The following is a 16,671-nucleotide window of genomic DNA, read 5'->3' on the forward strand; positions in this document are numbered from 1 at the left end:
ATCTTAATATTTATTCTATGTGAATGACATATTCTATTCTCAAAATATATTCAGACTAAATTACCAGCTCCATGCTAGACAAAATGAAGTCATTTTCAGTAGTAGAATATAAGGGTTCCAGTATTGCGTGGCATGAATGGAAGGTGAATAAGCTCCAAGCAGTACATTATGGATTAATCTATATACTCGTACGTGTTTTGACCAATAATCATGTGTTGTCAATTTGTGTGGTGTCTCAGTTATGGGGCTAGCTGCACTTCTGTCCCCGAGGCCTTGAGCTTTTTGAAATCAATATATTTGAAAATGTGGAAAACATCCACAAATATTTACATAAATGGTATTCTATTATTGTTTAACAGCGCGACTAATTGCGATTAATTTTTTTAATCGCTTGAGAGCCCTAGTTTGTAGATTAACATTTATCATCTAAATTATTAAAATTTGATAAAATAATCTGTTTGATGAATAAAAAGTTATGTTAGAATAACACAGGAATTAATAATTGAGTACCACACTCAGCTAATGCATTAGTATGGAAACTATTTTTGTATAATCACTTATTAATTTAATTAATCAATCCAGATTACCCTGTCAGATCCGAGCAGAGTGGGGGCTCTCTATGTAGAGATCACCCTTCCTGAATGGAAGTGACCCTCTGTGACGCTCCAGACCCTAGAGAGGACATCTGAATCCAGGAACCTTGCAGGCTGGAATAGGCAGGCCAGAGTAGTGTCACATCTTCTGTCCCTACAGAGATACTTCAGACAAGATAATATATTCTCAGTCTGTATTGTCCTATCCTCAGAACCCATGCTGCTGGAGGGCATGGTGGTTTGGAGGCCTAGGCCTCTTGTAATTCCCTTAAGGGTCTGACATTTTGGATATGTACCATGTGGCTTATCCTACTGGGAGTATACTCCACCCCATCATAGAACTATTTTTCTCCCTCTCTCCTGTGAGTTTAACCTACAGGTAGGGGTGATTGGAATCATTATTTGTATTGTTTTTCTGTGCTGTGGTAGAACCCACAATGTATTAACTGTAGCACTGTGCACCTATATAGGATGACACTATATAGCAAAGCACTTAGGCCTAGATCCTGAAAGATTTTTTAGGCACCTAACTCCCATTGATTTCATTGGGAGTGAGGGGCCTAAATACCTTTGAGGTTCTGGGCCTTACAGTCTAGGAAGACAAGTAACAGACAAAGGTTGAGAGTGAGCAGAAAACAAAATGTCCGCATTTGGGTTTTATTTTAATTTGTATCAGATATGTTCACGACTTCTTTAAGTATGTATTTTTAGTTGGCCAGTTTCTTGTAGGTATTATAAACATAGAAATGTCTATCAAGAGATTCTGGTTCTCTTTGCAGAGTTTGTAGGCAGTTGGATCATTCCCACTTAAACTTATAAACCCATAAAAATATTTTCACTGTTTTTATAAACTTCTACTGATGTATGAATATAACATTACATAATATTTTCATGGTGTAGCATTTCGTTGTATTGTGTAATGCATCAGTCAGTGCACAATGCTCATACAGTATGGGATAGTGTGTTGAAATTACAAAGAATCTGTTGCTTTCATTATTTAAAATGTTGGCAGAACATAAGAATGGCCATACTGGGTCATACCAAAGATCCATCCAGCTCAGTATCCTGTCTACCGACAGTGACCAATGCCAGGTGCCCCAGAGGGAGTGAACCTAACAGGTAATGATCAAGTGATCTCTCTCCTGCCATCCATCTCCACCCTCTGACAAACAGAGGCTAGGGACACCATTTCTTACCTGTCCTGGCTAATAGCCATTAATGGACTTAACCTCCATGAATTTATCTAGTTCTCTTTTAAACCCTGTTATAGTCCTAGCCTTCACAACCTCCTCAGGCAAGGAGTTCCACAGGTTGACTGTGCACTGTGTGAAGAAGAACTTCCTTTTATTTGTTTTAAATCTGTTGCCCATTAATTTCATTTGGTGGCCCCTAGTTCTTATATTATGGGATCAAGTAAATAACTTTTCCTTATTCACTTTCTCCACACCACTCATGATTTTGTATACCTCTATCATATCCCCCCTTAGTCTCCTCTTTTCCAAGCTGAAAAGTCCTAGCCTCTTTAATCTCTCCTCATATGGGACCCTGAGGAGAACCTTCTCTGAACCTTTTCTAATGCCAGTATATCTTTTTTGAGATGCAGAGACCACATCTGTATGCAGTGTTCTGTCTTATTAGCGGGAGGGATAGCTCAGTGGTTTGAGCATTGGCCTGCTAAACCCAGGGTTGTGAGTTCAATCCTTGATGGGGCCACTTAGGGGTCTGGGGCAAAATCAGTACTTGGTCCTCCTAGTGAAGGCAGGGGACTGGACTCAATGACCTTTCGGGGTCCCTTCCAGTTCTTGAGATAGGAATATCTCCATTTATTTATTTATATTTATTCTCTATCCCTTTTTTGAATGATTCCTAACATCCTGTTTGCTTTTTCGACTGCCGCTGCACACTGCGTGGACGTCTTCAGAGAACTATCCACGATGACTCCAAGATCTCTTTCCTGATTAGTTGTAGCTAAATTAGCCCCCATCATATTGTATGTATAGTTGGGGTTATGTTTTCTAATGTGCATTACTTTACTTTCATCCACATTAAATTTCATTTGCCATTTTGTTGCCCAATCACTTAGTTTTGTGAGATCTTTTTGAAGTTCTTCGCAGTCTGCTTTGGTCTTAACGATCTTGAGCAGTTTAGTATCATCTGCAAACTTTGCCACCTCACTGTTTACCCCTTTCTCCAGATCATTTATTTATAAGTTTAATAGGATTGGTCCTAGGACTGACCCTTGGGGAACACCACTAGTTACCCCTCTCCATTCTGAAAATTTACCATTTATTCCTACCCTTTGTTTACCTGTCTTTTATCCAGTTCTCAATCCATGAAAGTATCTTCCCTCTTATCCCATGACAAATTAATTTACGTAAGAGCCTTTGGTGAGGGACCTTGTCAAAGGCTTTCTGAAAATCTAAGTATACTATGTCCACTGGATCCCCCTGGTCCACATGTTTGTTGACCCCTTCAAAGAACTCTAACAGATTAGTAAGACATGATTTCCCTTTACAGAAACCATGTTGACTTTTGCCCAACAATTTATGTTCTTCTATGTGTCTGACAATTTTATTCTTTGCTATTGTTTCAATTAATTTGCCCGGTACCAACGTTAGTCTTACTGGTCTGTAATTGCCGGGATCACCTCTAGAGCCCTTTTTAAATATTGGCGTTACGTTAGCTATCTTCCAGTCATTGGGTACAGAAGCTGATTTAAAGGACAGGTTACAAACCATAGTTAATAGTTCTGCAATTTCACATTTGAGTTCTTTCAGAACTCTTGGGTGAATGCCATCTAGTCCCGGTGACTTGTTAGTGTTAAGTTTATCAATTAATTCCACAACCTCCTCTAGTGACATTTCAATCTGTGACAATTCCTCAGATTTGTCACCTATAAAGGATGGCTCAGGTTTGGGAATCTCCCTAACATCCTCAGCTGTGAAGACTGAAGCAAAGAATTAATTTAGTTCTCCCCAATGACTTTATCATCTTTAAGTGCTCCTTTTGTATCTCGATCGTCCTGGGGCCCCACTGGTTGTTTAGCAGGCTTCCTGCTTCTGATGTACTTAAAAAACATTTTGTTATTACCTTTTGAGTTTTTGGCTAGGTGTTCTTCAAACTCCTTTTTGGCTTTTCTTATTACATTTTTACGCTTAATTTGGCAGTGTTTATGCTCCTTTCTATTTACCTCACTAGGATTTGACTTCCACTTTTTAAAAGATGCCTTTTTATCTCTCACTGCTTCCTTTACATGGTTGTTAAGCCACGGTGGCTCTTTTTTTAGTTCTTTTACTGTGTTTTTTAATTTGGGGCAGTAGTTAAATAGTTATCATGCAAAGATGGTAACCAATTTAAGAGTTTAAGTTAGGGAGTTCTAAGGGTTTCTTTTAAAAACAATAAATACAAAATGTGAAGATACTGTATTGGTTGAGTGACTATGAAGAAAACAATTTATTTTAACAAACTTGTACTCTGAAAATGTTAGGTAAAATAATATTGGGCTTTGGCAATCAGTTTAGTTTCTTGTGAATACTAAATTTTTTCCATGTGTAGTAGAGGTAACATTTTAAGTTCAGCAACAAAACTAACATCAGCGAAAGAAGAGTTGTGTTTTGAACACAAAAAGTTTGATTAAGGTGAACTAAGCTTGAAATGAAACATTTGAAGTTATGGAACCTTAACCTTGTTTGTAGAATCTTTTTCATTTCTTTCTGATGGTTGGTGTGATGCTAATGACAGAAGTAGAGGTCAGGAGAGGATAGGAAGGGGAGATTGAGAACAGTGGAAAGTTTTGTTACCTCTTTTGCAAGTTTTGTTAACATGGTTTAGATTTCTCCATGCTATAGTGTTGAAAAGGAGTTTCGCTCATCCCGGCTATTTCTGTCTCCAGGATGTTAAACAGGAAAAGAACACTCCCCTGTTGAATTCTAGATGAGCAGAAAATTATTGCTGTCTATGAGAATTTCTCTGACTATATAGCATTAAACCCTTAATTGATTTCACAAACAATTGAAAATACGTAATTTAAGACTTTTTCCCCATCATTGCTAGAACAACGGATGTAGACAGAGCTTTCAAACTGACTGTCCATGGTGTTGTGCCTGTGTCTATAACATCAAATGAATGACCACAGCTGACTGTTCTCATTTTATATGTATACATAGTTTTATAGTAGCAATAAGACCCACCAGATGGTGAACTTCCAGCCAGATATTTTCTTTCTCTTGTGGATAAAACTCAGTGCTTCATTTCTTGTAATGCTTCCCTAGCAAAGAGATAAGCAGAGCTGTGTGAAATAATCACATTTAATCTAAAACCTAACCCATTTGATCCTCCAAGCGAACAGATATGGCTCAACTAATTTCCAATACCCGTGGAAAAAACTGCAGGGTACAGTTCACAAGCAGCTTTTCATTTGTGCAGGGAAGAGTTCACACAGCCACAGGGTAGTTCACTCAAACACCTTGACTTCATTTAAAAAATTTGGGTTTATTAATTACTTTTGCTGTAATTTCAGACTTCACTATTGTAGTTTTGTTTAATCAGTGCAGTGAACATTTTATTCTAACAGAACATGAACAAACAGCAACATTATATGAATGCCTCCTAGAGTATTAGAATATCTCTCTCTCTCTAGATAAAGAGATAGGGTTAGATCTGGAGCAGAACACTGCACTTGAAGAGGTAGGCATTGTTTATGGTACTTCCCCCTTCCCCAATCTGCCCCAAATTCTGGGACCTGCTAGATGTTGAACTGGCCCAAGTTTCTGTCATCTCAGGGCTGCACTTGCACACACTGGCAGGTAATAGCCCTCAAGGAGCTGATCTGCCAACAAGGATTACTGGAGCACGTTGTGCTCCAACTCTGCCTGTTCCTATCCCTGACACACACCCTGCCTGTCCCCAGCCCACCCTGGAACAACCCCTACACTACAGGAGTCATCAGCTACCCTCTTTGGGTAACTTTAAGGGCTTGTCTTCACTACCGGGGAGATCGATGCTGTGGGGTGTCGATTTAGCGGATCTAGTGAAGACTCTAAATCGACGGCAGAGCGCTCTCTCGTCAACTCCGGTACTCCATCTCTCCAAGAAGAGTAATGTAAGTTGACGGGAGAGTGTCTCCTGTGGACACAACACAGTGAAGACATCGTGGTAAATCGACCTAAGCTACATCGATTCCAGCTATGTTATTCACATAGCTGGAATAGAATAGCGTAACTTAGGTCAACTTACCCTGGTAGTGAAGACAAGCCTTAAGTCTGTTTAGAGCTGCTGAAGAAGCACAAAGGGAGCTTAAGAAGAGTCAAGGAGCTGGCCCTTTGCATCTATAGCTATTCTTGAATCTATAAGTTCTGACTTGCTTCGTGTGCTACAGAAACTGTGTTGGTCAACAGATTGCAGCATGCTGTTTTTAAGATCAAGAAAATACATAGATTAATTGAAATGTATTTATTGTGCATGAAGTGGCAGTTTTTAAATTTTATCTTAAAACTTACCTTGCACCCATTACTGTAAGTGCACTGGAGTACTTTTTGCAAAATTTTGCAGTTTAGATAGAAACAGGGGAAGTTAAATAGTCATGAATATAATGACTTCCTCAAGGACACCCAACTGATCCCTATCGCCTTGGAGGAAAAGGGTCTTGTTCCTAGTTTAATAAGGGTTTTATATATCAATTGTTAGATCTTGCAGTGCCTTTGTAGGCTGCCACACTATTATTGATTGTCAAATCTTGATTTACCTTCTTGCTATCCGTTTAGTTTTGCCATTCTCCTTCTTGTTTTTCTTTGCTTCTTCATCTCTTCCATTCAGCACTTTTGGTGCAGGCTGTCAGAGCTGTTGTGCAGCAGTGCTCCCAATCAGCATTGTGATTCTAACATTACAGTGAGTGGGACCATAAGAGCTTTGACCATACCTTGAAAGTTAATTCCTAAGAAAAGGACCCAGTCTACTCCTGGGGGAATTCTGCACCACTGCGCACATGCAGAACTCATGTTCCCCGCAGATTTCTTTGCTTCCCTGCAGAAAAATGACTTCTGATGGGGAAGCAAAGGGAAGCCGCAAGAGCAGTCATGCACCCGTCCCCAGCAGCCTGGTCCCATCGTTTCGGGCGCCCGGTGCAGCCGTCTAAGAGATAAATCACCATGGTGGGGCTGGGGATTGCCCGGCTGGTGGCTCATACCCTGCACCAGGCTCAGCTGGTGGACAGGATATGAGTCCTGTCAGGGGAGGACAGGACTCAGGGGAGGACAGGACTTCTTCTTCCCCTGCAAGGAGCATCTGGGGTCAGGTCATATCGACCCTCAGAAACCTCCCCTGGCTTCAGGAAGCTCTGCACCACTTCCATTGCCCCCCACTTCCTGCCCCCATCGCTCCTCAGCTGCGGAAGGAGAGGTCACTATACAGGAGTTGATCCCCTGTCCGCCTAACCCCTGTTCATCCAGAACCCCGCCGTGCCCAGAACCCCCACCCCACCGAGTTCTCCACACTTGAACCATCACCCCGCCGAGCTTCACTCCTTTGCACCCAAACCCCGCTGCTGAACCCCACTCCCAGCACTTAGATCCCCCCCGCCAAGCCCCACCACTCCTGCATCTGGATCCCTACCCCTGCACCCAGATCATCCTCCACTGAGCCGCACACAGTCAAACCCCCACCCCAACGAGCCCTCCCTCCCCGCAGCTGGACCACCCCGAGAAGTCAACTGCACCCACCCCCTCACTCCACTGAGTCCCAACCAGCTGCACCCAGACCCCTGCCTCTCCAAGCCCCACTCCCCCAATACCTGATCCCCTGCACCCCGACCCCCACTCCCCGGAGCTGCCCGCACCCAGATTGCCCCACACAGAATCCTTGCACCCCACACCTGGATCCCCACACACTAAGCCCCTCCACACTTGGATCCTGCTGGGCTGAATCTGCCTGTCCCACACCTGGATTGGGGGCTAGCGCTGAGCATGTGTGTGAGAGACTGTCCCTCTCACTTGCTATGTTGGTGCACCTGACACGGAGGGACAGGGCCCTGGGGTGTTTCAGGCTTAGTCCTGGCCCTTGCCCTGTGTCAGGGTTGGGTGCAGCCTTGCCGCCAAGTTCATCCTGCAGCCCTCCCCCTGGACACGATCTCCCACCTCTGTGCAGCCAATGGCCTCTGCTCCTCACTGCCATGCTGGAGCCTCCACATTTATTTACTGACAAAATATGCAGAATTTTATAATATTGTACTCAGAATTTTAAAATTTTTGGCGCAGAATTCCTTCAGGAGTACCAGTCAGTGTGTGTGAAGTGCCTTTCACTGAGAACTTCTGTGTGGCATTCCAGTGTGAAAGAGAATGTGTAGTGTGAATTTCTTCCTATAGTGACACCACAAGGTGGGAAAATATGAGAGAAAAACTGTTTTTTAGAAGTCCAGTTTAATCTACTCTGAAGCTACAAATGCTAAAATGCATTATTCATAATCAAATAGTTATTTCATAATGCTACTACAGAACAGAGTGAAGGTTGCTTAGGTGCCTCAGCTATACATTTCTATATCTTACGAGCCTTTTTCTGGATTTCAGTTATGTGTAATGTTACTCTGAATTTCTTGGATTTGTAAGGCTTGGTTCTAGAATAATTAAAACATCAATGTAATGTTTTTTACCCTTTAAGTTACTGATCTTAATTTAGCCTCCCTTTAAAAAAAAACATCAGATACTTATAGTGTTACATTGCTGTGATTTTACTATCCATAGTTTATAATTTCTTAATAGTTAAAATATTATTGCATTTTACCTTGGTTCTTGAGGACCACAAGATCACAGCTTTGGTGTAATACTTCCCTTCTTGCCATGAATACTGTCAGCATTTCAGAGAATATTGCTGGTTGTTAACTTGTTCTACCTATGTTGCTTTCTTATTGCCTGCTGAGTTGACATACCTCTTGTTTTCATTTAAACTTTAAATATCTCTGCTGTGTAATGATAGTGACTGAAGCTGTGTTCTTTCCCCTTTGGTGAATTGGGAGACTGAAACGCAGCAATCATGATGTGCTAACAATTTTCAGACAGATGAAACTTTGGTCCTAAATAGCTCTACGTGCCTCTGAAATATATTTTGTTTTAATAATATTAGGTTTCCTTTCTAACTTAAATGCTTTATAAGAGTTAAAAGTTTCAAAAGTTTATTGGAACATACTGGTGTCTGTCTGTTTTTAAGAAGATTTGAGTCTACATTTTTAAAAGAAGTCAGGCTAAAAGGAAGGCACGCTATTCTGTAGTACTATTGTGAATTAAGGAGATTGTCTGAAAGGCCATTTCTTCATTCCTCTTAGACTATTTCCCTGGAATAGGCTAGCTTCTGTAAAAAAACAAAAACAAAATAAATACGTCTCCAACTAATTTATGTGCAGTTTGGACTTGGAGGCTGTTCTTATCATTGATCTAGTGTTGGTTAATAATTAATGTTCATCCACAATGGTAAACAAGGTGACAACTGCTGACCTTTTTGTAATTGACATGTGCTTAGAATTGTTGCTCTTACAGTAGTTCTACTTAATATGAAATGAAATGTTAAATCATTCATAGAGTAGATTAAGTTGCTATTTTTATTTTGGTGCTGGTTTGTGAGACTGGTGCATTTTATTCTCTTAAGGAGTAAATATTAGTCTGTTTAAAGTACTAAACAGTTTAGCTCTTAAGAGTCTTTCAGATCTACAACATAGGTCAATCCGAAGGGCATAGCTTTTTGAAAATGCAGTTTTGTCACCTTGTTTTTTGTACATTGTGTAATTACAGGGTTGTGCTTGTATTATGTAAAATTGAAAACTGAAAATTAAAGTTTGACCTTCCAGACATGGTGTGTAATGCCCATTGTTTTACTTGGGCTTTTTTTTTTTTTTTTTTGCCTTAGGTAAACACTAGTTTGTTAATAGGGTTCCCTGCACCTCCTCATCCTGCAAGTCTTTATTTGTGTAATGGTTTTGTGGAGCTGAGTCAGTGATTGCATTCTGCTGGTTATTAAGAGATGGTGGCATTTTGACTGGTTATTATTGCCACTCCATGTATCAGAAATTAAATAATTGCATATTTATCATGTAAATGTGCTCACAGGCTATACGACCAGCACACGTTCTGTTCATTGAAAAATAAATAAATTAGTGGATTTAACAGTTCATCAAGGAATTTTGAAGTTGACAGTGTTTGTAATAATGGATAGTAGAAGCAGCTGTGGTATCATTTTTGGCAGCAGGAACAGCTGTTTCTACAGATAGCTCAATGTGTGCTGTCCAAAGCCCCCAGGTTTTCTCCCATCACTGTGTAACCTATGAATACTTTGTGGGCCATCTGCAAGTGGTCCTTGGGACACAGTTTAAGAACCATCTATTATTTCATAGGTAATTATTTGTTCACGGGCATAGTAGACTAGGGCATAATAAAAGAAAGTTCACTTTTACCCTTGGGGAATGACCTCACCGCACAGTAAGTGGTGGGGACCGTTGTCTGGCTTGTAGGAAAACATGTCACCCTAGAGAGCCAGAGTGACTTGCTGTGGCAGTTTCAGACTGGGTCTGCATGGACTGACATTATATCTGGATTGCTTAGAGGTCTGGGAGGTGGTGATTGCTTCTTGTCCCTTCCCCTTATGCATTCCTGAAGCGGCTGGATACAATCTAGCACTTTTCTTTTGCCTGTAGAAAGAAGGGTTGCATGTCTTTTATTGGCTGATTGTCACCTAAATCGGAAAAAAACAGAACCAAACAAACAACCCTCCTCCCCTTATTCTGCATATATGCTTAAGCTTTAGTATTTTAGCTTGAGCTTGTCAAACTGGGAAGTGAGGTCCACAATCTGTGTTGCTCTGATTGAAAAACACAATAAAAATTCAGGCTAATTAGCTGTAGAAAGGCTAGAAATTATTGAATAAAGGTACTGTGCTGCTGAGACTCTCTCCAAACACAGTTTGCACTTGGGCTTAATTCCAAAGTAGTTAATGCAGGGGTGGGAAAACTATGACCTGGGGGCTGCATCCAGCCCTTCAAGCGTTTTAATCTGGCCCTTGAGCTCCCACCGGGGAGCAGGGTCCTGGACTTGCCCTGCTCCAGCACTCCAGCCGGGGAGCGGGTCGGGGGCTTGCCCCGCTCTGCACGTGCTGTGGTGCCGGGCCACTCTCGGAAGCAGCGGCATCTCCCCCCTTTGACTCCTACGTGTTGGGGCAGCGAGGGGGCTCTGCACACTGCCTCTGCCCCAAGCGCCGCCCCCGCAGCTCCCATTGGCCTGGAATCACGGCCAGTGGGAGCTGCAGGGACGGAGCCTGTGGGCGGGGCGGTGTTTAGAGCCTCCTGGCTGCCCCTCTGTGTATAGGAGCTGGAGGGGGGGCATGCTGCGGCTTCTGGGAGCTGCTTGAGTTAAGCGCCGCCCAGAGCCTGCACTCCTGAACCCCTCCTGCCCTCCAACTCCCTACCCCAGCCCTGATCCCCCTCCTGCCCTCCGAACCCCTTGGTCCCAGCCCGGAGCATCCATCTGCACCCCCAGCCCCTCATCTCGAGCCCCACCCCAGAGCCCGCACCCCCAGCCAGAGCCCTCACCCTCCCCCCCTGCACCCTAACCTCCAGCCCCGAGCCCCCTCTCGCACCATGAACTCCTTATTTTTGGCCCTACCCCAGAGACTGCACCCCCATCTGGAGCCCTCACCCCCTTCTGCACCCCAACCCCCAATTTTTGAGCATTTATGGCCCGCCATACAATTTTCCTATCCAGATGTGGCCCTCAGGCCAAAAAGTTTGCCCACCTCTGAGTTAATGTGAGCAACATAAGCCAGTAAAGTGATGTAATATGAAGTGGATTTAACCCTTTATGATTGCCTTGCCCAGATAGGATTAAGTGGGTGATTCGAGCATTATTTCTTAGTTTTGATGGATAAATACTTGAACAATTTAATTTTCTTTTAAAATGACATATGAAAGTCTTAATATTTATTAGGGCTGTCAGTTAATCGCAGTTAACTCATGTAATTAACTAAAAAAAAGTAATTGTGATTTTAAAAATTAATTTTGATTAATCGCACTGTTAAACAACAGAATACCAATTGAAATTTATTAAATATTTTGTATGTTTTTCTACATTTTCATATATATTGTATTCTGTGTTGTAATTGAAATCATAGTGTATATTATTTTTGGTTACAAATATTTGCACTGTAAAAATGATAAACAAAAGAAATAGTATTTTTCAATTCACCTCATACAAGTACTGTAATGCAATCTGTTTGTTGTGAAAGTACAACTTACGAATGTAGATTTTTTTTGTTTGTTTGTTACATAACTGCACTCAAAAACAAAACAATGTAAAACTTCAGAGTCTACACAAAGTCCTACTTCTTGTTCAGCCAATTGCTAAGACAAACAAGTTTATTTACATTTACAGATGATAAGGCTGCCCGCTTCTTGTCACCAGAAAGTGAGAACAGGCATTTGCATGGCACTTTTGTAGCCTGCATTGCAAGGTATTTACATGTCAGATATGCTAAACATTCGCATGCCGCCTCATGCGTCGGCCACCATTCCAAAGGACATGCTTCCATGCTGATGACGCTCGTTAAAAGAATAATCCATTAATTAAATTTGTGACTGAACTCCTTGGGGGAGAATTGTATGTCTCCTGCTCTGTTTTACCCGCATTCTGCCATATATTTCATATTATAGCACTCTCGGATGATGCCCCAGCATATGTTCATTTTAAGAACACTTTCACTGCAGATTTGACAAAACGCAAAGAAGGTACCAATGTGAGATTTCTAAAGATAGCTACAGCACTCGACCCAAGGTTTAAGAATCTGAAGTGCCTTCCAAAATCTGAGAGGTTCGAGGTGTGGAGCATGCTGTGCCCCATTGAAAGACTTGCCAGAAACAGACAGGAGCGGAGGAGCTTCGTCACTGCCCTAAACGCCAGAGGCGTAATGTGTACATACTAACTAACTAACTAAACTATATGAATTGTGGTATAGGTCATTTAGATAATTTGAGTTCAACCAGCAACATATAAAATTGCAGTGGTTGTATATTCCACTTTAACCATTTTCTCTCATTTATAAGTATATGTACAAAGATAGAGTATGGTGCAACATACTATTTTTGTTTTCATAAGTCAGGGATGACTACAATTCATGAGTGACAACACATATAGTCATCCCCGATTTATGAAAATAATACGTCTGTGTCCTCTTATGTATGCTTTTTATGTAAAATATAAAAACATATGCATGTACATGCACCAGATAGGTATTTATACCAGTCTTTCTGTAATAGTAAATTGCATTGTAATATCTTTCCTTAAGTATTCAAGTGGTAAAACATGTTGAGTTATCATAACTTGTAGCTCATAATTATTAGTCAAAGGATACTTTTTCATTTTTGTGGTATAAACTAACTGGAACTATAAGCTTAGGCCATAATAAACTGTTAAACCTGTGTAGAAATTGAATTTACTGCCTGATCATTTCTTTTCTACAGGCTACAGAAAGTGATATGGGAGATGTAGATTTAACAGGTCTCCCAGAAGCACCTGTGGACTCTGAAGATGAAGAAGAAGAAGATGAAGATATTGACAGAACTTCAGATCCATTACTGGGGCGAGATGTTGTACGAGAGTGCCTTGAAAAAGAACCTGCAGACAAAACGGATGATGACATTGGTGAGAAAGATCTTGATATGATCTATTTTATAACTCAAATAATAAAGACTTATTTGAAATTTGTGTAAGTGCATAATTATTAATAAATATATAGCCTCATAACTATGGGTGATGCTTTTCAGAGATTTTTTCCAGCTCTTGTTGTTCCCAAAGAATTTATAAACTAAACTAGACTATTATTCTCTTATATATATTATGAGAAACTAGGTGTTTGAAAATATTAGCACTGAGTTGCTAAATACTTTGGTGATTACAGTTTGCTAATGCGGGGTATGGGGTGGGGGCGGGGGGAATAAATTTAACTACCTGAAGCTGGCATATTTGTTTTGGAATTTTTGGCAGGGCTGGTATTATTATCACAGTATAAAGAGGCTGAATTTAAGTTCCAAGGAATCTGAGTCAAAAAGAGATTTCTGCAAGCACCAAGCTAAAGTTGGCATTAGTTTAACACTAAAATAAAAATTGAAATAGTTTATACTTTTCCTCTGATTATTTCTCTGAACACTGAAAAATGATTTCATGTTATTGATATTATCTATCTTACAATCATCATTCAGCAAAAATACTTTATAACTTTTCTAAAGGCTTGAAGTTCAAGTGCTTTTACGCTTAGCTAGATTGATGCCGTAATAGTCAATCAGTGCACAATCAAGATTGAAAAGCCAGGTTCTTTTTATTAATGTTGATTGTAAAAAATGCATGCTGTGCTCATTTAGCCACAGGCACTAATAGTGATAGAAATACCACTGAGTAATTCCTTCAGTAAGTTTAACTCTGAGGTTTAATATACCTGCAGGGGGTATGGTACCTTAGAGGCACAGGCCTTGCAGTCTTCATATCAATGTTTCCTTTATCTAATAGAGCAATTACTGGAATTTATGCATCAACTCCCAGCCTTTGCAAACATGACCATGTCTGTAAGAAGAGAGCTTTGTTCAGTTATGATATTTGAAGTGGTAGAACAAGCAGGAGCCATCATACTTGAAGATGGACAAGAAGTAAGTTATAGCACATAACATAATTTAAGCACTGTATGATACTGAAACTCAGGATTTTAATATGTTCAAATCTAAACATACAATAGCATTAAACAATTTGTATGTATAGTACTTGAACAGTAATCTGGTATATTGCAATTTATTTTTGTACTGCTACCTAGTAGTTAGGGGTTATTTTACAAAAATTGTATTTATAATGTCATAAAAGAATGGATCGTTTCTATCAGTAAAAAAATAAAATGTTCTGCCCAGGAAATAATATTTCTTTTCTGAAGTAATCTTTTAAAAAATGTTTTTGATCTTGTGCAATTGTTACCCACTGGCTTAACTCAAGTCTCCTCTTGTGCAAATTTGAGTGTCCAGTGGTCATGTTTTAATGCCTATGTAAAAAATATAGTATCACACCATAGGCTTCGTTGTCAAAACAGGACATGTAAATATTTGGAAATTATTAGTACTTGGTAGATTGCGAAGCTAGAAATAAACTTTTTTATTTTGGCTCATCCTTCACCTACTGCTTACAAGTCAGTGGACAGTAAACAGCAGTTCTTGACATGTTGTATTGAATGAAATGTTACAAAATTGTAATGAAAGCATATTTACTATCACATGGGCAAATACTTCTGGAAGATAAGCATTCATCTTACTTATTAGAACTTGCTGAGAGATCCATACTTTTTTTTTAAAATTCATTCTAGCTTGATTCTTGGTATGTTATTTTAAACGGCACCGTGGAAATCAGCCATCCAGATGGGAAAACTGAAAGTCTCTGTATGGGAAATAGTTTTGGGATTACCGCTTCTTTGGATAAACAGTACATGAATGGAGTGGTTAGGACCAAAGTAGATGACTGTCAGGTAAGATTATACCTGTGTATAATTTTCTCGCATTTTTAAATGGTTAATAAAAAAGATAATATGGTTTCATCTAACATAATGATATTTATTCTGGAAATAGAATAAAGGAAGTTGGCACTTGATGGTGGGGGTGAGACATTTGGAAGGGTGGGCACTCTGTTAAATTAGGACTTGTTTACACAATGCTTTAGTCTGCAATAGACTGGTGTAAATTCCGGTGCACACTAGCATGTTGTGCACTAAATGGCCCATGTGGGCCCTGGTGGCATGCATTAAAAAGTAGGATTGCCAACAATCCCTTATTAGAAGGGGTGTTTTCCAAGATCAGGAGTTGCTGATTGCTGCAAAAAGCAACAAGAAATACCACTGGTGAATGTAGGTGAGTACTGATTATTATTATTATTAATGATGATGATGATGATATCAGGAGAAGGGGGAGGACGTGGATGCTAAAAAAAACAGTCCTTTAATTTTGAAATGCAATGTTGGCAACCCTAATTAAAAGTTCCCTAGTGCAAGTTACAGGGCTACATTAACACACACTAGGGAACTTTTGGTGTGGGCCAGCAGGGTCCACACAGGCTAGTTAGTGCACAACAAGCTAGTATGGACTAGAATTTACACCATTCTAGTGCAAACTAAAACACCATATAGACAAGCCCTTAGTTGTCGGTTCTCACTTCTTATTTTGTAACAATTTTCTTGTACATTGCTGTCATCTGCGAAACAGGAACTTTTGTGTTGTGCTGAAGTAGCTATTTACCACTTAAGGTCATGGTATTTGTGTGTGTGTTTGAAATGCTATAAGAACAGTTAAACAGAAAATATCCATTTCCACTTTTTACAAGCTAAGTTCTCTTTTAAGATTGGTCTTTGCACAGTAACATCGTAGTGCTGTAGGAGGGATTATCAATTTAACTTGGACTCTGTTTACAATTTAATATCTAGTGGAACTGGACAGGACTGGACTGATGTCAAATGATATGCTATCACTATTGCATTACATTTGCCCAGGTTTAGTGTGTGGCGATGTGTTTATGTACTACAGGTTTATTAATTGTCCCCATATTGTTCTGGGTCAGTTTGTTTGTATAGCTCAGCAGGATTACTGGCGGATTCTGAACCATGTGGAAAAAAACACTCATAAAGTCGAGGAAGAAGGAGAAATTGTTATGGTAAAGGAGCACAGAGAGCTAGATCGCAGTGGAACCAGGAAAGGACATATAGTTATTAAGGTGATTTTCTTTATTTACTTAATATTCTACCTGTCAATCTCTAAAAATGTTAATTTGTCAGAAAATACAGTGGGAACCTGGAACATATATTCACATTTGTCTCTCCTAATACAGCTCAATAGAGAGTTGATTAGAAAGGATTTATATTTTTATATAAATACAAAATCTGCTTCTTATTAATAAAACAGGATCTATTCAGTACAGATTTTCTGGTTTTATGTTAGAAACCACCAGTTAGTGTCTTTACATTCGTTAATCTGTGTTGTGTTGGATTAGAAGAGGGATTTTAAAACAAACAAAAGAATCGATGGAATGTTATT

At 40.0% G+C, this 16,671-nt stretch overlaps 1 protein-coding gene across 1 annotated transcript in view; it reads left to right on the plus strand.

The window, feature by feature from the left end:
- Window positions 1-16,671, plus strand: part of RAPGEF6 (Rap guanine nucleotide exchange factor 6) — a 236,294-nt gene that overhangs the window by 157,245 nt on the left and 62,378 nt on the right. Inside the window, exons 8-11 of the mRNA XM_065410106.1 lie at window positions 13,081-13,261; window positions 14,123-14,259; window positions 14,958-15,116; window positions 16,199-16,351. Of these exons, the coding sequence (XP_065266178.1) occupies window positions 13,081-13,261; window positions 14,123-14,259; window positions 14,958-15,116; window positions 16,199-16,351 (630 nt within the window). The remainder of the gene's footprint in view (window positions 1-13,080; window positions 13,262-14,122; window positions 14,260-14,957; window positions 15,117-16,198; window positions 16,352-16,671) is intronic.

This window comes from Emys orbicularis, chromosome 8, assembly GCF_028017835.1.
Source record: "Emys orbicularis isolate rEmyOrb1 chromosome 8, rEmyOrb1.hap1, whole genome shotgun sequence".
In the NCBI taxonomy this organism is placed as follows: domain Eukaryota; kingdom Metazoa; phylum Chordata; order Testudines; family Emydidae; genus Emys; species Emys orbicularis.